The sequence below is a fragment of the Alosa pseudoharengus genome, unplaced genomic scaffold (genome assembly GCF_046254945.1).
Source record: "Alosa pseudoharengus isolate Yale_2024_CS ecotype anadromous, Long Island Sound unplaced genomic scaffold, YU_APseudo_1.1 YU_APseudo_1.1_scf_25, whole genome shotgun sequence".
Taxonomy (NCBI): domain Eukaryota; kingdom Metazoa; phylum Chordata; class Actinopteri; order Clupeiformes; family Clupeidae; genus Alosa; species Alosa pseudoharengus.
This window is the reverse complement of record NW_027468696.1, coordinates 1,959,140-1,982,016: the sequence shown is the minus strand read 5'-3', so window position 1 is coordinate 1,982,016 and position 22,877 is coordinate 1,959,140. Positions and strand designations below refer to the sequence as shown.

Below are 22,877 nucleotides of genomic sequence, written 5' to 3'. Positions count from 1 at the left end.
GTATCTACCATAACGCACACACAAAGAGACACAAATAGTCCTGTTGATTTGATTGAATGGTCATCCAGCCAATCACATCAAGTTAGCCAGTGAAGAACCAGAGCCGCTCTGATCAAATTCAAAGTGTGCATCTTTCAAGGTGCTGCTGCTTGGGTCTGCATTATAGCCTAAAGTCTGCAGTGAGCAGATTTCAGATAGAATTGAAATGATAATTGTTACCACATTATGCTAATTTAGTAAACCAAAATTCACTGTCTAACTGACAGTTTTTGTCACAATGTATAAATGCAGAGAGTCAAAGTGAAAGCGGGGGTGCGCGCACCAAGGCACTTGTTTGTGCAGAAAGACCTTGGCTACTGTGGGTCTGGCTCGTCAGGCTAGGCCTACTTGGCTACTGTTCTCAGAGCATTTTGCTTTCTCTGTCTATGATCTGCAGCTTTTCTCAAACTATGGGCCTCCTCAACAATTAACCTACTGGTCCTACTAGCCGCGAAATTAAGTTATGGCCGGTGCTGGAGATCTTAAATACGATCGCGTTCCATTTAGAACATCTTACAAACGGAGGCGTCAAGTAGCCTAAAGACACATTTGAGTTCTACATCTGAAAACTACGATTTCCAGCATGTAGAACTCATATAGAACGCTTATGAGCGCTCATGCAATGTGTGTGTCCCTGCAGCAAGTGAAACTAGGTAACGTGGGCTAGAAGCAACAATAGTTTAAACAACAACGTGGCTTCCTGTAACTATTAATGGAAAAAGCATAGAAACGGCTAATCATAATCTTTAAATTGACATTAATTAAGCTGGCTATATGCAACACAATTTATTTATATTCCCTTTGCATATGTTTGGGTAGACTTCAAACGTTTTTGAATTTGAGCTTACAGTTCTGTATTCTTTATTATTATATTTATTTAGGTATTAGTGATACCTCGAAATTAGGCTGCTATCTGTTAGGGCAATTTATTGTAGCCTGCTAACCCATATGCACAAAACATAATTTATGAAATGATTTCTTGATTTATAACATGAGCTATGTCTCCATGTAGGCTAGTGTCAAATAGTGAAGTGATAGGTAGATCATGTAGGCCTACATGTCACATGAGCCACACATATGAGGGGCACTGCTTCTTCTGTACCTCCCAAACTGCATTAAAATGGTGTGTTTAGCAATCAGAATTTCATTTTCTTTCGGGGTAGAAACTCCCGGACACCAATATAGTCCGCACCCCTCTCAAAAAATACTTACAACGTCCCTATAGGGAGTTATTTATAATTTGGCAAGATTGTTTCATTTTCCTATCCCACAACCCCCACACTTTTAAAAAGCTTGATACGCCCCTGGGAGGCTGTCTTTGTCTGGGCATTTTGTGGAGTTGTTTTAACTCATGTTGGGTTATTTTCTGTAACCCAGCTTGTTGGGTTGATAGTTTAGGACAGCGCCCCTCCTCTCTCCCACCTGACGTGGAGTACACTACCTAGGGTTGCCAACCGTCCCGAATTGGGCGGGACATCCCGTATTTTGGGTGATTTTGATCTGTCCCGTCAGGGACAGCGCCACTCCCGATTTACAATCACAGCTCATCGGCGCGTCTAGATTTCTAGGCAAATGTGGGTCTGGCTCGTCAGGCTACATCGGCCTTGTTAACTTGTCAATAGTAGGCTACTGTAAACGCACATGGAACAAAGTGTCCAGTGCCGCCGCAACCACGCGCATCTCGCACTGTGCGCACGGCACCAAGGGACATAAGGGGCACCACAATTTAGCCAGAGAAGCTTTACTGCAAACTGCTTTTCACTCTTCTTAGAGAACGATTACAATGTCAAAATGCAGCAACAGCATCTTACATAAGGATGATACTTTTTGGGTCCTCTCGGTCTCTCTATTATGCAGCAGATCTAACTTGAACTTTGCTACTCGTTTTAATTGGGAACGAGAGGGAGAGAGGGTGGAAGTTTCCAGCTGGCTTGTGATCATTGGTAATTGATTTCACCTTTTTAATATAAGAAATCATGAGAACAACAAAAACAACGCGAGGAGATTGCGGAATTATCCGGTTCACACTATGCTACTGACCATTTACAATGTGAGGGCACTTTGACATAGGCTGCACGCACTGTGATTTGGACTGATAGAATATGAAGAGTGGTCAATTGCCTTTGAGTAATGGAATTGGTCTTGAAGTCTTCAATAATCCTTTTCCCTTAAACTAAGCATTTACATGAAGCACATGATAAATATGCCAATTGAAACACTTTCCACTTACTGTAGATAGCTAGGTGGCTACCAGGTTCATAATTCACATTTAATTGCGAACAGAAAATATCTAGCTAGCATCATTACATGCTTCTATTTCCACAGGAATGAAGGTTGTTTACACCAACTTAATATACTGTAGCGTCGGCGCATAAATACTGTGTTAGCGTTCTCCAGCGAAAGGCATGCTGGGACACGAGGGCGAACATTTGGGGGGTTTATGTCGTTATTCTCCTTAGTTTTAAGTGTAAAGTTAGCGTCTTTATTGTAACATGTTCCCCTTTTAGTTCTCCCTCGTGTGTGATCCTTTTTGTGTGGGGGGCTGCGTCCTCCCCTGTATGTGTGGTGTGTGTGCGTGCTTGACATGCCCTGTTTGCATTGTGTTCTGTGTCTTGGTCTTGGTCTTGGTCTGAGTCCCTGCCCTCGTTCGTGAGCCAATAAAGCTGCTATTGAACATTGTTGGTGTCGTGTGCATTAAACGTTACAATACTTATCATTGTGCTATGCCTAAATGTGGCACAAACAATGTTAGAGTTTGTGGAATGACCATAGGCTATATTTGAATGGAGCTGGCAAAATATTATGAATGCTGTGTTTTTTGTTTTTTTTTTGGGGGGGGTGGGGGGGGGGTGTCCCGCATTTGAAGTGAAGTGTCCCTCATTTGGGGTTGAGGAAGTTGGCAACCCTAACACTACCCAGCACCTGGGTGACTTTAACACAGCTGCATAGTTATTTGAGAGTTCGAATAACTCCACCAGCTGTCAGCATGCAATGGAAATCAGGCGATTTCGTAAGGTATGTATCTTTAACTTTTTTTAAAATGTTTTATCCAGACTGATTTTAAAAGTCCACCCAGAGATGTAGAAGCTACCCTTCATGATATGAATGGATATTCTGCCTGCCAATTTCGTTCAGCCTCAAACAGGTTAACAATTGTGTCATTCATGCTAACTAACATTAGCTAACATTAACTTACAATTACTGTTCATGTTAAATATACACAAAGACAGACTCATAAAAACACTGGGTATGAACTGCTGACAGAAACAAAACGAACTTTTACAACGAACTAAAATGAGCATACCAAGCTGGTTGACATTAGCAGACCATATAGCTATGTTGACATTAGCAGACCATCAATGCTAATTAAATATGCTTTGTGGTGGTTGTAGCCTAGACTATGGTTGCAGCTAACGTTTGTCAGCTAATATTAGCCAACACAGTTGAAGTAATGTTAGTCTCTTCACAAGCCACACATACGGTAATAATAATGGCAAACAACATCTTATTAATTCATTCAGGGTAGCTTCATATTATAGCCATGTAACTTGACGTTACTGGGTGTTTTTGGTTGTAGCAGAGAAGACTGGTTGTAGTAGCACTATCAGACAGTCATTTAGATAACATTACCCGGTAACGTTAGCATCTAGAACTAGAAGCTACAAGTTATTATAACTGCATAGGTGGTCATGGTTTCCGAGTGTGTTGCGCTAATATTTTGTCTCCTGGTGGATTTTTAATGTTTGTCAACATCATTCAATGATAATGGTTCATGAAAATCTTGAGATAAAGTTCTGTAAATAACAGTGATTAATGCACGGTCCGTGTAACGCTTTGCAGTGCTTTGTTCTATTTGCCCCATCCATCTGATGTGTTCAATAATCCAATTTTCAATTTTTTTTAACTGGTCAGCAAACAGATAATTGCTGATATTTTCTAAATGTGTCATAGTCACGCAAGATAAAGAAAAAAAACAGAAACTGGATTGGAAACAAAAGTAAAATTCAGTTAATATTGGATTTTTGCCTTTTTTACTGTTTTTGTTGGGCTGAACCACTGGGGGGGGATACTACATATTGGCGCGCGGTGTTGGTGATCACATTTTATCAGCGGATGTAGAGATGGAGGGCTATCAAACACAGTTCAGCTTGCATCAAGGTGCCAAGCGATTGATAATGTCAGCTTGAGATCAACTTCAGATGCAGAGGGAGACATTACTGCATGTAATTCTGTTCTGGGCCTACTCTGGGAGGCTTTGGAGCAAAGATTCTAGAGCGCTCTAGAATCTTTGCTTTGGAGACCCACATGAGCATTACCAATGGAATTGAGCCGTATGGCCGTATGGCAAACAGCGCTTGGCGTAGAGACTGACGTCGATGGGAATTATTTGCTATGGTATGGCATGGCCATGGTATTCAAATATACTGTAGATAGGCTATGTTCAACATCAGGCTGAAAGTTATGTTTAACGTGCCTTCTTCCAAAAATCGGCGAAGTTTTAGTTATTAATCTCTAAAGTAATGAGTCAAAATCACGGACAACTTCAGGCGGCGCTCTCTTCCACCATCTAGCCTGGCCCAGCTAGATGGTGTTCTCCCCCCGGTGCTCGTGGTTCAGTCCAACCACAAGCGCAAAAAATGAAAATTAGAAAATTGACTCATCATTTCCATTTTTAACTTCTGAACAGAACACCGTAACTGTGCTCAATTGAAAATCAAAATAAGCAACAATAACCCATTTAAGGCGCCGTCCTAAAGAATGGATAACGGATTTTTAATCCTATTTTTATATTTTTTTCATGTGAATTCTGCAAATAGAACATAGCACTGCAAAGCGTTACACGGACCAATGCACTCTTTTTTTTCTTTGATGATCCCCAAAACGGACGGTAGAATCTGCCTGCCTTCATGGAAGTATCACAAGCTTTTTCTAGCTATCTGTTCAAAAAATAAACTGCCAAATAAATAAATGTCGAACTGTTTTATTTCATTGCATGGCTATTGTTGCCCATTGGATGGATTTTAAAACATTTTATTACACGGCTCCTCATAGTGCTGCAGAATGCTCCATTCACTTGAATGGGCCTTCCCAACGTTCGGCGGTCTGCTAATTCTGAATAACAGACCGTTGCTAAGTATAACAGACCGCTGTCAAGGAAAATGGGCTTTGTGCTTCTAAGTCAATTCTTTCATATCACTACGCAAGGATTGGAACTTCAATTCAAAAGTGAAAGCAGACGGTTGATCAGCTGTGTTCTAAAGAATGTTTGATTCAAGTTCAGCGTGTGTTGTTGCGAACTATTTGTTTCTCAGGAAAAGCCATGATGAAACGGTAACAAATAGGCTATAGCCTAGGCTATGTAGGCTAAAGAGTCATATCGTGGGGAGTTTATTGTGTCGTTTTGGTAAGTAGCCGTGTAATAAGCGGGATAATGTATAGAACGCCGGTCATTGTCGGGAGATAGGTCCCTTCAGGGCGGAACAAGACCCCTCCGCTGCGCGTCGGGGTCCGGTTCGCCCTGTCGGGACCTATCTCCCGACAATGACCGGCGTTCTATACATTATCCCTTACACATTGTAACATTAATGATTTGCAAAACATTTATTTGAATTATTATCAATTAATAGTGATTGGATTAAGGAGAAAAATAAGATACTTAGAATAACCCATAAATTAGGTCAGCATAACCCAGAAATGACAGTGAAAATAATATAAATCCTGGGTTGTATAAGATAGCCTACCCAACAATTATGTAGGTTTAACCTAACAGTTTTGTTACGATAACCCAATGTTTGGGTTAGACTATCAACCCAACTCATTGGGTTGACCGAACAAGAGTGTATGCCAAGCTTCCAGCTTTTGTTTTGAAGAAGAAGACATAAGTGGCAACTGTTAAAGAGAGATAGCCTTATATTATAGCGGCATAATTATTGGGCTAATAGGCCTATGGACGTTGTAGCGTTGTCAACCTATTCGCAAGCAACATATTAAATTAATTAAATTATTAGCCTTTTTATATCATCCAATATGGCAATTCATAGACTTTGCAAATATTATGCAAATATAAAGTTATTTTATGTAAGAACAGTAGGCTATGACAGCAGTAGGCTACATGATCAACCTACATGCCTTGTTTGCTCAGAAGTGGGTGTAGTAAAGGAGAAAATCACCAAAAAACATGTAAACAATACAGTAGTTCAATATGCCTCTTAGTGGAATTGTGGGATACATTTCAAATGCTTTATTTCTTCCTTCCTGTTAACTTATCAACCTATAATTGTGGAATAGTGGAATATTGGTAGCCTATAATAAAAACTACATGATAGTAAGAGCTGAAATGTTGCCTTATTTATTCAATTTCCACCACCGCTAAAAAAGTGGGCCGGTCTTGGGCCTGAAACTCCCGGGCTGAAAAGTGGCCCCACTCCGGCCCTGCTTTGCAGTGAACAGTAATCCAGCAAAAGTGAAAAGCCGTTCACTGGCAGACACCCTTGCTGTCTCTTATACTAGCCCAAAGGCAAGGAGGGTTCGGGGGCATGCTCCCCTGTGACGGAAATTTTGAAAAATAACCCCTTAAATGATGACTTCTGGTGAATATTGTAGAAACTAATTGACTTAAAATATATCATCTTAGAATATTGTAGTATCTCACAAAAGGCCAGAGTTCAGTTAAAGCGATGGTTCGGAGTAATTTCACCCTAGGGTCCTTTGCACCATGACCCCGAGCCAAACACCCTCCCAGAACCTTTTTTCATGGTGCAAAGGACCCTAGGGTGAAATTACTCCCAACCATCGCTTTAACGGGTTAGAGATCAAAATTAGTGGAAATAACTGCTTATAAACTTATTTCCAAGGAAAGGTGACCACAAATGTCAAAACAAGAAATCCTATGGTGTTAAACTGCTTGAATATCTCTGATATTGTTAGGGCTAAAATTATCTGAGACAACCCATTGAAAGAGCAAAACATACACTTTTCTAGGTTATGCATGTAATAGGAGTTGTCTTGTGATCCACCGTCATCTCCATCTCTTTCAGAAAAACATGTTAAATTACAGATTTAAAAAAACTACTTAAAAAATACAAAATACACAAATACACTACAGTAATGTGAGTAAATGTTTTTAATTACTTTCCAGCTCTCGTCAGAGAGAGAGAGAGAGTGAGAGAGAGAAAGAGAGAGAGAGAGAGAGATGGAGAGAGTCTAATGCAGCGTTTCTCAAACTGTGGGTCGCCGCGGAGACATGCCAGGTGGGGCGCGAACTGACGTGAAAAACAGGAGTTTTTTTAATTTATTTTTTTATCTGTAGCCTGGGCCCAGGTAGCACCCGATGCACAATGGACGCACTGTGTTATTCACAGGGAAGCGCTCGTGTCAAGGCAGCTTAGTTAGTCCCGATCTACATGAGATTTTGAACGTTGTTGTGAGAGTGGTGAATTTCATCAAAACCCGGCCCTTAAAAGCGCATCTATTCTCCGCACTTTGCGAAGAGATGGTAGCTGACCAAAAGGCTGTACTGTTTCACAGCGAGGCAAGGTGGCTTTCCCGAGGTAAAGTGCTGTCGCGCGTGTTTGAGCTCCGAGTCGCCTCTTCTTGGAGGAAGAGCGCATGTTTGAATCTGCAAGCACGTTCACTAATGAACATTTCTTGACGAAATTGATTGATTGGGAGGCACTCTTGTGATCCCATGTATTTAACAGTAGGCCTACATCACATCCCTGCAAAGTTTATTTTAAAAATATTTCCCAACCAGCAGTGCTCAGTATGACTGGATTATGGATCCATTCAATGCAGCATGTTGGTATTTCATTGAATATATTGTACAATGCTGTAAAATGGCCTATGCTTCCTAATAAGTTGCTGGAAAACAGAAATATGTGTGTTATGTATTTATTTATTATTATATCTGCAGCACCAGCTGATTTTAACTCTGTTGGAGAGGATATATTTAGAACTTGTCATTATTTCAATAAATTTGACAATTGTAAGCTTGACCTACCACTTTCTTAGAGCGATGAGGGACAGGTGGGGCTCGAGAAGGCCCCCTTGATCAAAGTGGGGAATGAAAGAAAAAGTTTGAGAACCACTGATCTAGTTTGTTAACTACCACAGTCACGAGTTGGGTCGCGATAGTCTGTCATTTTTAAAAAGTGGGTCCCCAGAAAAAAAGTTTGAGACACACTGGTCTAATGTAACTCACTTTGGACTTGATGGGGCTGATTCATTGCTGAAGTCGGGATGAGGACCCATAGATCGGTTGGTCTTCACAGACATATGGCTTGGAACTGGAGAGGGAATTCTCTTCATCTGCAGGCTAGAAAAACAAGGACACAGAAACGATGAACACACACATAAGAACACTCATATAAGTCATTTCTGAGTGCTGGCAAAGCCCTAGTAGCACCATTAGTACAGGTGATGCACTGACTGCTCAAACAGTTCTTTTACCCCCCGACCCCCCCCCCCCCCCCTATACACGTACAAAGGTGAAAATATGCTTTTTTTCTACAAGGACCTTCTCCTTTTCCCTTAAACTAAGCATTTACATGAAGCACATGATAACTATGCCAATTGAAACACTTTCCACTTTCTGTAGATAGCTAGGTGGCTACCAGGTTCATAATTCACATTTAATTGCGAACAGAAAATATCTAGCTAGCATCATTACATGCTTCTATTTCCACAGGAATGAAGGTTGTTTACACCAACTTAATATACTGTAGCGTCGGCGCATAAATACTGTGTTAGCGTTCTCCAGCGAAAGGCATGCTGGGACACGAGGGCGAACATTTGGGGGGTTTATGTCGTTATTCTCCTTAGTTTTAAGTGTAAAGTTAGCGTCTTTATTGTAACATGTTCCCCTTTTAGTTCTCCCTCGTGTGTGATCCTTTTTGTGTGGGGGGCTGCGTCCTCCCCTGTATGTGTGGTGTGTGTGCGTGCTTGACATGCCCTGTTTGCATTGTGTTCTGTGTCTTGGTCTTGGTCTGAGTCCCTGCCCTCGTTCGTGAGCCAATAAAGCTGCTATTGAACAACGTTGGTGTCGTGTGCATTAAACGTTACAATACTTATCATTGTGATATGCCTAAATGTGGCACAAACAATGTTAGAGTTTGTGGAATGACCATAGGCTATATTTGAATGGAGCTGGCAAAATATTATGAATACTGTGTTTTTTTTTTTTTTTTTTTTTTTGGGGGGGGGTGGGGTGTCCCGCATTTGAAGTGAAGTGTCCCTCATTTGGGGTTGAGGAAGTTGGCAACCCTAACACTACCCAGCACCTGGGTGACTTTAACACAGCTGCATAGTTATTTGAGAGTTCGAATAACTCCACCAGCTGTCAGCATGCAATGGAAATCAGGCGATTTCGTAAGGTATGTATCTTTAACTTTTTTTAAAATGTTTTATCCAGACTGATTTTAAAAGTCCACCCAGAGATGTAGAAGCTACCCTTCATGATATGAATGGATATTCTGCCTGCCAATTTCGTTCAGCCTCAAACAGGTTAACAATTGTGTCATTCATGCTAACTAACATTAGCTAACATTAACTTACAATTACTGTTCATGTTAAATATACACAAAGACAGACTCATAAAAACACTGGGTATGAACTGCTGACAGAAACAAAACGAACTTTTACAACGAACTAAAATGAGCATACCAAGCTGGTTGACATTAGCAGACCATATAGCTATGTTGACATTAGCAGACCATCAATGCTAATTAAATATGCTTTGTGGTGGTTGTAGCCTAGACTATGGTTGCAGCTAACGTTTGTCAGCTAATATTAGCCAACACAGTTGAAGTAATGTTAGTCTCTTCACAAGCCACACATACGGTAATAATAATGGCAAACAACATCTTATTAATTCATTCAGGGTAGCTTCATATTATAGCCATGTAACTTGACGTTACTGGGTGTTTTTGGTTGTAGCAGAGAAGACTGGTTGTAGTAGCACTATCAGACAGTCATTTAGATAACATTACCCGGTAACGTTAGCATCTAGAACTAGAAGCTACAAGTTATTATAACTGCATAGGTGGTCATGGTTTCCGAGTGTGTTGCGCTAATATTTTGTCTCCTGGTGGATTTTTAATGTTTGTCAACATCATTCAATGATAATGGTTCATGAAAATCTTGAGATAAAGTTCTGTAAATAACAGTGATTAATGCACGGTCCGTGTAACGCTTTGCAGTGCTTTGTTCTATTTGCCCCATCCATCTGATGTGTTCAATAATCCAATTTTCAATTTTTTTTAACTGGTCAGCAAACAGATAATTGCTGATATTTTCTAAATGTGTCATAGTCACGCAAGATAAAGAAAAAAAACAGAAACTGGATTGGAAACAAAAGTAAAATTCAGTTAATATTGGATTTTTGCCTTTTTTACTGTTTTTGTTGGGCTGAACCACTGGGGGGGGATACTACATATTGGCGCGCGGTGTTGGTGATCACATTTTATCAGCGGATGTAGAGATGGAGGGCTATCAAACACAGTTCAGCTTGCATCAAGGTGCCAAGCGATTGATAATGTCAGCTTGAGATCAACTTCAGATGCAGAGGGAGACATTACTGCATGTAATTCTGTTCTGGGCCTACTCTGGGAGGCTTTGGAGCAAAGATTCTAGAGCGCTCTAGAATCTTTGCTTTGGAGACCCACATGAGCATTACCAATGGAATTGAGCCGTATGGCCGTATGGCAAACAGCGCTTGGCGTAGAGACTGACGTCGATGGGAATTATTTGCTATGGTATGGCATGGCCATGGTATTCAAATATACTGTAGATAGGCTATGTTCAACATCAGGCTGAAAGTTATGTTTAACGTGCCTTCTTCCAAAAATCGGCGAAGTTTTAGTTATTAATCTCTAAAGTAATGAGTCAAAATCACGGACAACTTCAGGCGGCGCTCTCTTCCACCATCTAGCCTGGCCCAGCTAGATGGTGTTCTCCCCCCGGTGCTCGTGGTTCAGTCCAACCACAAGCGCAAAAAATGAAAATTAGAAAATTGACTCATCATTTCCATTTTTAACTTCTGAACAGAACACCGTAACTGTGCTCAATTGAAAATCAAAATAAGCAACAATAACCCATTTAAGGCGCCGTCCTAAAGAATGGATAACGGATTTTTAATCCTATTTTTATATTTTTTTCATGTGAATTCTGCAAATAGAACATAGCACTGCAAAGCGTTACACGGACCAATGCACTCTTTTTTTTCTTTGATGATCCCCAAAACGGACGGTAGAATCTGCCTGCCTTCATGGAAGTATCACAAGCTTTTTCTAGCTATCTGTTCAAAAAATAAACTGCCAAATAAATAAATGTCGAACTGTTTTATTTCATTGCATGGCTATTGTTGCCCATTGGATGGATTTTAAAACATTTTATTACACGGCTCCTCATAGTGCTGCAGAATGCTCCATTCACTTGAATGGGCCTTCCCAACGTTCGGCGGTCTGCTAATTCTGAATAACAGACCGTTGCTAAGTATAACAGACCGCTGTCAAGGAAAATGGGCTTTGTGCTTCTAAGTCAATTCTTTCATATCACTACGCAAGGATTGGAACTTCAATTCAAAAGTGAAAGCAGACGGTTGATCAGCTGTGTTCTAAAGAATGTTTGATTCAAGTTCAGCGTGTGTTGTTGCGAACTATTTGTTTCTCAGGAAAAGCCATGATGAAACGGTAACAAATAGGCTATAGCCTAGGCTATGTAGGCTAAAGAGTCATATCGTGGGGAGTTTATTGTGTCGTTTTGGTAAGTAGCCGTGTAATAAGCGGGATAATGTATAGAACGCCGGTCATTGTCGGGAGATAGGTCCCTTCAGGGCGGAACAAGACCCCTCCGCTGCGCGTCGGGGTCCGGTTCGCCCTGTCGGGACCTATCTCCCGACAATGACCGGCGTTCTATACATTATCCCTTACACATTGTAACATTAATGATTTGCAAAACATTTATTTGAATTATTATCAATTAATAGTGATTGGATTAAGGAGAAAAATAAGATACTTAGAATAACCCATAAATTAGGTCAGCATAACCCAGAAATGACAGTGAAAATAATATAAATCCTGGGTTGTATAAGATAGCCTACCCAACAATTATGTAGGTTTAACCTAACAGTTTTGTTACGATAACCCAATGTTTGGGTTAGACTATCAACCCAACTCATTGGGTTGACCGAACAAGAGTGTATGCCAAGCTTCCAGCTTTTGTTTTGAAGAAGAAGACATAAGTGGCAACTGTTAAAGAGAGATAGCCTTATATTATAGCGGCATAATTATTGGGCTAATAGGCCTATGGACGTTGTAGCGTTGTCAACCTATTCGCAAGCAACATATTAAATTAATTAAATTATTAGCCTTTTTATATCATCCAATATGGCAATTCATAGACTTTGCAAATATTATGCAAATATAAAGTTATTTTATGTAAGAACAGTAGGCTATGACAGCAGTAGGCTACATGATCAACCTACATGCCTTGTTTGCTCAGAAGTGGGTGTAGTAAAGGAGAAAATCACCAAAAAACATGTAAACAATACAGTAGTTCAATATGCCTCTTAGTGGAATTGTGGGATACATTTCAAATGCTTTATTTCTTCCTTCCTGTTAACTTATCAACCTATAATTGTGGAATAGTGGAATATTGGTAGCCTATAATAAAAACTACATGATAGTAAGAGCTGAAATGTTGCCTTATTTATTCAATTTCCACCACCGCTAAAAAAGTGGGCCGGTCTTGGGCCTGAAACTCCCGGGCTGAAAAGTGGCCCCACTCCGGCCCTGCTTTGCAGTGAACAGTAATCCAGCAAAAGTGAAAAGCCGTTCACTGGCAGACACCCTTGCTGTCTCTTATACTAGCCCAAAGGCAAGGAGGGTTCGGGGGCATGCTCCCCTGTGACGGAAATTTTGAAAAATAACCCCTTAAATGATGACTTCTGGTGAATATTGTAGAAACTAATTGACTTAAAATATATCATCTTAGAATATTGTAGTATCTCACAAAAGGCCAGAGTTCAGTTAAAGCGATGGTTCGGAGTAATTTCACCCTAGGGTCCTTTGCACCATGACCCCGAGCCAAACACCCTCCCAGAACCTTTTTTCATGGTGCAAAGGACCCTAGGGTGAAATTACTCCCAACCATCGCTTTAACGGGTTAGAGATCAAAATTAGTGGAAATAACTGCTTATAAACTTATTTCCAAGGAAAGGTGACCACAAATGTCAAAACAAGAAATCCTATGGTGTTAAACTGCTTGAATATCTCTGATATTGTTAGGGCTAAAATTATCTGAGACAACCCATTGAAAGAGCAAAACATACACTTTTCTAGGTTATGCATGTAATAGGAGTTGTCTTGTGATCCACCGTCATCTCCATCTCTTTCAGAAAAACATGTTAAATTACAGATTTAAAAAAACTACTTAAAAAATACAAAATACACAAATACACTACAGTAATGTGAGTAAATGTTTTTAATTACTTTCCAGCTCTCGTCAGAGAGAGAGAGAGAGTGAGAGAGAGAAAGAGAGAGAGAGAGAGATGGAGAGAGTCTAATGCAGCGTTTCTCAAACTGTGGGTCGCGACCCACTACTGGGTCGCGGAGACATGCCAGGTGGGGCGCGAACTGACGTGAAAAACAGGAGTTTTTTTAATTTATTTTTTTATCTGTAGCCTGGGCCCAGGTAGCACCCGATGCACAATGGAAGCACTGTGTTATTCACAGGGAAGCGCTCGTGTCAAGGCAGCTTAGTTAGTCCCGATCTACATGAGATTTTGAACGTTGTTGTGAGAGTGGTGAATTTCATCAAAACCCGGCCCTTAAAAGCGCATCTATTCTCCGCACTTTGCGAAGAGATGGTAGCTGACCAAAAGGCTGTACTGTTTCACAGCGAGGCAAGGTGGCTTTCCCGAGGTAAAGTGCTGTCGCGCGTGTTTGAGCTCCGAGTCGCCTCTTCTTGGAGGAAGAGCGCATGTTTGAATCTGCAAGCACGTTCACTAATGAACATTTCTTGACGAAGCTGGCCTATCTTAGCGATATATTTGATATATCTTAGCGATACATTTGAGTTAAATGTCCAGTTACAAGGCAAAGACAAGCACCTACCTCACCTAGCAAATAAGATTACTGCATTCACCAAAAAAACTTGAGTATGGGACAGGCGCCTCGATCGAGCCTTTGAGATTTCTGAGCGAAATCGCTGAAACGTCTGATTGGGAGGTACTCTTGTGATCCCATGTATTTAACAGTAGGCCTACATCACATCCCTGCAAAGTTTATTTTAAAAATATTTCCCAACCAGCAGTGCTCAGTATGACTGGATTATGGATCCATTTAATGCAGCATGTTGGTATTTCATTGAATATATTGTACAATGCTGTAAAATGGCCTATGCTTCCTAATAATGCTGGTCCTAATGGATGCTTCCTGTATGTGCTGGTCCTCCCAGCTAAACCTACCATACACCACGACATCAACATCAAATTTGACTCTCTGTCTGTTTCACCTACCAGGACTGCAAGAAATCTAGGAGTTGTTCTCGACAACCAACTAAACTTCTCAGATCATGTTGCCTCAGTCGCCCGGTCATGCCGTTTCGCACTCTACAATATACGGAAAATCAGGACTTACTTAACTCAAGATGCCACCCAACTTCTGGTTCAGGCAATAGTCATCTCACGACTCGACTACTGCAACGCCCTCCTGACAGGTCTCCCAGCCTGCGCAGTGAAACCACTTCAGATGATCCAGAACGCGGCAGCGCGCCTGGTCTACAACCAACCCAAGAGGGCACATGTTACCCCGCTACTCATCCAGCTACATTGGCTACCTATGGCGGCCCGCATCAAATTCAAGGCTCTAACGCTTGCCTACAAAGTAGTCTCCGGTTCTGCTCCCACCTACTTGAATGCCTTCATACAGACATACGCTACCTCCAGACCGCTGCACTCCTCAGACGAACGACGTCTAGCTCTACCTCCGGTACGCTCAGGCCAATCAAAACTTTTCTCATCTGTTGTTCCTCGCTGGTGGAACACACTGCCAGTTCCTACAAGGGCAGGGACATCCCTCTCCATTTTCAAAAAACTCCTGAAGACCCAGCTCTTTAGAGAACATCTCCTCTCATAGCAACACTTACAACAAGTCTTGCTGATCCTAGCACTCACCAGCCGTCTTAAACTGACACGTAACTGTTAAAAACAGCACTCACTGATGCACTTATTCTTACTGTACTCTAATGTTTTTTTTAAATTGTCCTAATATTGTTGAGAATTGCTCTAAACTTAAACTGTTTACCATGTTGTTAGTCGCTTTGGCAAAAAATGCGTCAGCCAAATGTAATGTAATGTAATGTAATGTAATAAGTTGCTGGAAAACAGAAATATGTGTGTTATGTATTTATTTATTATTATATCTGCAGCACCAGCTGATTTTAACTCTGTTGGAGAGGATATATTTAGAACTTGTCATTATTTCAATAAATTTGACAATTGTAAGCTTGACCTACCACTTTCTTAGAGCGATGAGGGACAGGTGGGGCTCAAGAAGGCCCCCTTGATCAAAGTGGGGAATGAAAGAAAAAGTTTGAGAACCACTGAACTAGTTTGTTAACTACCACAGTCACGAGTTGGGTCGCGATAGTCTGTCATTTTTAAAAAGTGGGTCCCCAGAAAAAAAGTTTGAGACACACTGGTCTAATGTAACTCACTTTGGACTTGATGGGGCTGATTCATTGCTGAAGTCGGGATGAGGACCCATAGATCGGTTGGTCTTCACAGACATATGGCTTGGAACTGGAGAGGGAATTCTCTTCATCTGCAGGCTAGAAAAACAAGGACACAGAAACGATGAACACACACATAAGAACACTCATATAAGTCATTTCTGAGTGCTGGCAAAGCCCTAGTAGCACCATTAGTACAGGTGATGCACTGACTGCTCAAACAGTTCTTTTACCCCCCCCCCCCATACACGTACAAAGGTGAAAATATGCTTTTTTTCTACAAGGACCTTCTCTTGAGTAGCACAGATGTGTAATGCTATTTTGAGCCGTTAGTCAGTGGCTTAAAGGAGCAATTTACTTTGGCGTATTAAAATTGCCCCAATTTTGCCCCGGCTATTTTGTTGTCAATGCAAATTCTGTTATTACACAAAATTGCACAGATTGACATTGTTTTGGTCCCAAAAGACAAATGAAAGTTATCAACATCCAAAATATAGACCTGCAGTTGAAAAACACCAGAGGTCTCTGTGAAGTCCATACTCTCAATTCTATTTTACAGTCCTTACTTTAACCCTCTTGTTATGTTTAAACTTGACTGATTTAGTAGCCTGACGAGCCAGACCCACATTAAAATGTTGTAGGGTCTGGGCACTCACCGTTCGCAGTGCTCAGTCCGAGGGGCGGGATAATCGGTTGTCTTTCAAATTCCCTCTGCACGCAATAGGACAGCGCTATGAGTCCCATGCGTTTTCCACCAGCGGAGCTAGTTGGCTAGTTCAAACTTTTGCCAACTTAATAAAAGCTTAACTTGTGTCACACTGTTCGCCAACAGCGACATTATCTTATTTGTTTTCAAGTAGCAGGGAATTCAAGCCAAACCGTTGCAGCTCTGCCATTAATCATTATGTTAAGCCCGCCTAACGACTCTGTACACGAAATTTTAATTGGCCTGATAGTAGTTTAATTTTTTTCGAGCTCACAAACCAACGGAGAGTTGCTAGACTAGCCCTGGCAACAAATGTAATTTGCTGCCGCTAGGGTGCGTCTAGATTTCTAGGCTACTGATTTAGGGCTTGTGTCCACCAATCACGTTTTTTGCACTGGCAGCGTCTATTTTCCTACGAAGTTCGGCATTCACAGTGCTCAGCTCCCTCGGCATGGACATTTTTGTGTGTGTGTGTGTGTGTTTGTGTGTGTGTGTGTGTGGTTGTGTGTGTGGTTATGTGTGTGTGTGTGTGGTTGTGTGTGTGTGTGTGTGTCAGTGCACTTGTAAGAGAGAGAGAGATGCACCGTTTCTAGGACTAATAACTCACTTTGGACTTGATGGGGCTGATTCATTGCTGAAGTGGGGATGAGGACTCATAGATCGGTTGGTATTCACAGACATATGGCTTGGAACTGGAGAGGGAATTCTCTTCATCTGCAGGCTAGAAAAACAACGACACAGAAACGAAGAACACTCACATAAGTCATTTCTAAGTGCAACAATCTAATATGTTCATAATAGTTTAATGTTCGCAGCTCTTAGCTCCCTCGGTGTAGACATTTGTGTGTGTGTGTGTGTGTGTGTGTGTGTAAGCGTGATTGTGAGATGGAGAGAGAGAGAGAGAGAGAGTCTAATGTAACTCACTTTGGACTTGATGGGGCTGATTCATTGCTGAAGTGGGGATGAGGACTCATAGATCGGTTGGTCTTCACTGACATATGGCTTGGAACTGGAGAGGGAATTCTCTTCATCTGCAGGCTAGAAAGACTTCGACATTTTGACACCATTAACAGCAAGCAAAACCAGAGGAGCAGAATAACAGAGGGATATGTGTGATTGCATTACCCTCCTGTTGTATTTTTTTTATAAATCCATAGTAACACAGTATCATCTAATATTAGACCTTTGTATCAACTAAAATTCTATTGGATAATACCAGTTTTGAACTTCCATTTGCTATTCTATTCTATTGAGGAAAGGTTCCAGTGGGGGCTGGCATAGAAGCAAAGAGGATGAGTGAAGTGTGTGTGTGTGTGTGTGTGTGTGTATGAATGTACAGAAGCACAGGCACAGTCCTGATCAATAGGTCTGTGCCTGGCCTCATTTTTTTACACTGACCATTATATCACCCATTAATTTCTAATGGCCGGTCACTTTTGACAGGGAATACACATGGGTGTTCTAAAATTAAAGACCCAAATTGTTATGAAAATGATCAAAATTGTGTTTGTGTGTTCAGATGCCCTGTGATAACAGTCATGATATCAGAATAGGGCCCCTCAGCCAAATAACAAAGGTTATGTTATGTGATATGTCTTAATAGGGCCCCTCAATCATATAACATAGGTTATATTATTCACCCTGATATCTAAACGGGGCCCCTCAGTCAAATAACACAGGTTACGCTATGTGGGATAATCATGCTTTGTAATTGCCATCTTTTTTCACAGCAAGATGCCTTAAATGTGTTGATGGTTATATTTGTAAGTCTCAATCTGTCATTTATTTGCACAAAACTTGCCAGAAGTCCTAATTTAAGGGGTTATTGCCTTTTAGCACAACCAACCGCGACCCAGCTAGAGGATAAAATTAACGGCTATTTTTTTTTTCACTTCATGTGAGTGGTTCTGAGCAGAAATACATGAGCAGTTGATAGTGATAATTTGTGTTTAAAAGAGGAAGTAGAATCTACATGTGTGCTATATTGTAGCAGAACTAGTGACCGCCAACCAGACTCTGAAAAGGAGAACAAGTTGTCTATAAAGTGAGGACAAATTGGCCAAAATGAGGACACCCCCTAATGTCTGCTTATAGGCTTATTAGTTGTGAAACTGTAGCTAGCTGGCACATATGTGCATGTAGGACTATGTTGTGTATGTTAGCTTCCTTCCCGCCTTAAGAGATGTGCTAGTTGCAGCAGCCTCGGCTTTTAGCTCGATTGTTAGCACGCTCGACTCCCGAATCCAAGGTGTTGCTGTTTGTGGGGCGAGTGCATGACTAAGCGTGCAAATCGACACAAGGCATTGGTGCCGTGACCCGGATCAGGAGTGAGGTTTAGACATAAACACGCAATATGTGTGCTACATGTTTACCAGGTCTGCCAACTCTCACACATCGGCCGTGAGACTCACTCATTTTATTGGCTCTCACACCACACCCCCCCGATTTCTCACGGTGAAATGTCAACCCGGTCGGTCAAATAGTCAGAATATATTAACAATATTTGTAAAAAATATTTTAAAAATCTCATTAACAACCTTGACAACATTGTTCATAGTGGCATTGTCCAAAAAGTATTTAAATTGTGCCTCCTGATCTTAACTCACCCTGCATCAGTGTGTGTTGATACATAATCGTCCATGCCCTTATCATTCTCTGTGGGCAAACTAGACTCTGGTGTGAGTGTCTCACTGTGACCTGTAGCCTCCTCTGTCTCTTGAGAGACACTCATCCTAGCAGCAGTGGGAGAATCTCTTTAGGACTGAACAGAAAATAAATGTAAATGTGTTTGCTTCAAAAAGAGCAGTCAGCAATACATGTATATGGATGACATTACATGGACACAGGAGTGAGTTCAAACAGTAAAATGTATCAATTGTGCTTATAGTTTTGAAAACATGACTACAGATTGGGCAAGAAAAGCAGGTTTACGATTGTAAAACCTGTAAATATTATGTTGGTAATGAAATATACCAAAGTGAAAAAAGTCATTAACATTTTCCCTCGCCCTTTTAACAGAAACATACAAAGACTTATTTTATGAGTTTAGATATGAGCTCAATCCTTTATGGCCTCTATGGAAGAGACAAGTGAATCACGTGGGGTCTTCCAAAAGGGACATGATTGTGAACTGTGTTAATATTGTTTTCTCTAAGTATATATATTAATCTAGCTTACAACATTTTCTTCTTTCTCTCTCAGGGAACTTTGCTCATCTAAGTAATTATGAATCTTGTGGTGTCCTGCAAAGGGACATAGGTGGGTAAAAATAGTTTGGGGATTGCCAAACTGGTTGAACAAGTTTGTACTTGTTTGTACTTCCAGTATAATATGTTAACTCTTCCCTGTCTTGTAATCTTTTATATCTGTGTGCCGGGCCATCACAACCAGGTAGGCAAAGCAGACAATTCTCAAATGTCCTGAGCTGAGAGGGGGCCCCCGAGAACGGCAGCAATGACTATTGTGTCTGCACTCCTTTAAATTCTATGATCGGACATTTACATTTGCAGGAAACTGCAATCACATCCGCTGTTGACATTTCCCCAATGAGTCCCCAGACTGTCAAAGGTTTGTTATTTCAGAGCACACCTAGAGCACACCTAGCCTAGGCTATTTCAGAGAGTCAGAAAATACAGCCATGGCAAGAGGAGGGAAATAAAATAATTAAAAAACAAGAAACACAACGAGAATGTGTTACACAAATAAGTTGTTTTGCCAAGGGTCTAAATTTAAATGTATAAGCAGGAATGTGGGTTGATTGAAAATTGCTCACCATAAAAAGCCAATACTTTCAATCACACATGAACGACTATGTAGCTCTCCTGCTTGAACAAGTCAGTGTAAAAAACATAGGATTTTGCAAAGCAATGTAAAGCAATGGTGGTTGTAAACTGTACTTAAACTGTTCTCTCAATTAGCTTATTTCTAATTCATGAATATATGCATTCAGGAACATCAGATATGTTTGTTTTTTGCATGAATGTTTTCAATGTGCTAACAATGTAGGCTTAGTCAAACAAAACAAAAACATAAGCTAGGATGTTGTCATTTGGGTAGGCCTATACGATTTTCCTTAAAAGCATTATGGTTGTGAACTGTGTTAATATTGGTTTCTCTAAACATCTCAATTACAAAAAAAAAAATATATTAATCTAGTTCATACCATTTTCTTCTTACTCTCTCAGGGTACTTTGCTCCTCTGAGGGTAATTTTTAGCTCCACTACAAAAATATGTCTCCACAGATGAAGAATGGATTGATTTAAAAATAATAGGCCTATGTTTTTTTATAGTGACCTCTTCCAAAATATTTTATTAGATTATTAGTTATAAGATGCCCACAAATCAATACATACAGTATTCTTCACTGCATATTTTAACAACAACATTTTGCACAGGATGGTGGATATCGATTGCATTTAAATGTTGTCTGTAGTTTAATGTGTTACATTGCAATGTAATTATTATGCAGGTGTATTGTCTGCCAAGTATTTACTAAAAAATCCATTAATAAAAAAATGTTGGAATGATCTTTGATGTGGGATTCTGGTGTATAGATACATGACATATGAACAGACACATTAACATTTGTGTCTCTCTCTGTGTGTGTGTGTGTGTGTGTTTGATGTAAGACGAGAGAACTATCCTAGTGGAATTCTTTATGCAGTGAAGACATTGACTACAAGATTGCTACACTTTTTAAACAATTTGGTAAGAGTTTAATGTACCAATTTAAGTTTAATTCCACTACTAATTACATGTACGCCCCTGCTGGAAGTCGTAAGTCAACGAACCTTTTCCTGACACACTCAAAATTATACAAATGGTGAAGGTCTGGGTATTCAGACTAGTACCCAGGTTACACACTGTCAGGCAATAACATGTTTTGATAAATAAATCACTGAGACAACAGTATAAATACCCTACTTGGGTGTGAATGTTTTCAACAATCAGTGTTTGTGCACTGTAACTAGTCCAAGCAGGCATACTCTTAAACATACTCGTCAAACTAAAGAGGTTTAACATCTGATTGAAATGAAAAGGCATTCCCCACATTATTATTGCCACAACAGTTAGGAAAAGGAAATGATATATAAATTAAATATGACAAAACAAACTTACAGCACTTGCAAGCGTTGTTTCATGGGACTGTTTGTGAAATCCACTCCATTGGCACTGTCTAATGAGAACTGGCTGAACCACTTCAGTCAATGACGTTAAATAAACTGAGCATGTCATGAAACTGAACTTAACCCTTTCACTTCCTAACAGGAATGCAGATAAACACATAAATGCATTTACAGGCAATGTGACAAATTTATTAAAAAGTAGGCCTAAATCATGCCAAGAAGGTCATAGCAGTCAATTGGAAGACCACTATCAACATTAATGAAAGAACATGGCTACAAACATTTGAAACATTATTGAGTCTAGAACAAATGTCTAACTTCATATACACAGGCACCCCAAACATTTGGCACAAAATTAAAAAACAAATCTATAGTAATATTGCATGCTATAGTTAGATCACACAATAAATGCTCACTGTGATCTATGTTTCAAATGTAATAATGATCTGATTAACACACATCCCATATCTTACGTTAATATAATCAATGTCTTTAGAAGAAGTATAGTCTAGGTATGTATGCATTCATGTGTAGATGTGTAGATAGACTTGTGGCCTGTACAGTATGTATATATGAGATATTGTAATTATATATATATATTTGTATGTAGCCACTTGTGTATGTATGCTCTTCCGTATGCATGCATGTATGTATGTATGTACTGCGTGTGCTGGCGTAAACATACAAGAATATAAGATTGTACTTGCACATCTATGCATTTCCGTATATGCGCTTGCATGGATATCTGGCTGTGTATATATGTATATGCATGTATGTTTGTGTGTGGGTGTGTGCGTGTCTGAATGTGTTCACATGCATTCATATACGGGGGAATGCATATAGAAATGTACTTATACAAGACACCTGATAAGATCTAATGTACTGCTTCAACCATCAACATACTTGTTATTTTTTTAAGAGCTGTTATTTTCTGACCTTAAATTATAACTGATGTAAATTATGTGATTCCCCGAGCAAGGAAAACTCAATAAAGAAAAGAAGTAAATCATGCATAATTTAAAAAAAAACTCAATTTAGACTACTTGTCTACGCAATAAGGTTACCATTACTTACAGGAGATGTTGGCTTTCAAAAATACATGATTGGCTTTTTCTTGGTCAAGAAGGCACTGACTTCAATGATGATTTCACATTTTCACATTGACTGTGTGCGTGTTGATATTCCATGCAGTAATGACATTGACACAAATAATAACCACTCTGTTTTTTCACCAACTAAACTCATAGGTGGTACAGTATGTGTTATATCAAAGCTA

At 40.2% G+C, this 22,877-nt stretch overlaps 1 protein-coding gene across 3 annotated transcripts in view; it reads right to left on the bottom strand.

The window, feature by feature from the left end:
- Positions 1-21,751, bottom strand: part of LOC143099210 (NACHT, LRR and PYD domains-containing protein 3-like) — a 43,081-nt gene extending 21,330 nt beyond the window's left edge. For 2 of the 3 annotated variants that reach the window (XM_076262290.1, XM_076262291.1), the window contains exons 1-6: positions 21,594-21,750; positions 19,081-19,235; positions 17,399-17,521; positions 17,082-17,195; positions 15,754-15,867; positions 8,240-8,353 (exon numbers count right to left, since the gene is read on the bottom strand). In XM_076262290.1, coding sequence (XP_076118405.1) covers positions 8,240-8,353; positions 15,754-15,867; positions 17,082-17,195; positions 17,399-17,521; positions 19,081-19,205 — 590 coding nt within the window. In that variant the 5' untranslated portion in view covers positions 19,206-19,235; positions 21,594-21,750. Of the gene's footprint in view, positions 1-8,239; positions 8,354-15,753; positions 15,868-17,081; positions 17,196-17,398; positions 17,522-19,080; positions 19,236-21,593 lie in introns of all 3 variants that reach the window. The other variant, XM_076262292.1, reaches the window with a different exon arrangement.
- Between the last annotated feature and the right edge of the window lie 1,126 nt (positions 21,752-22,877).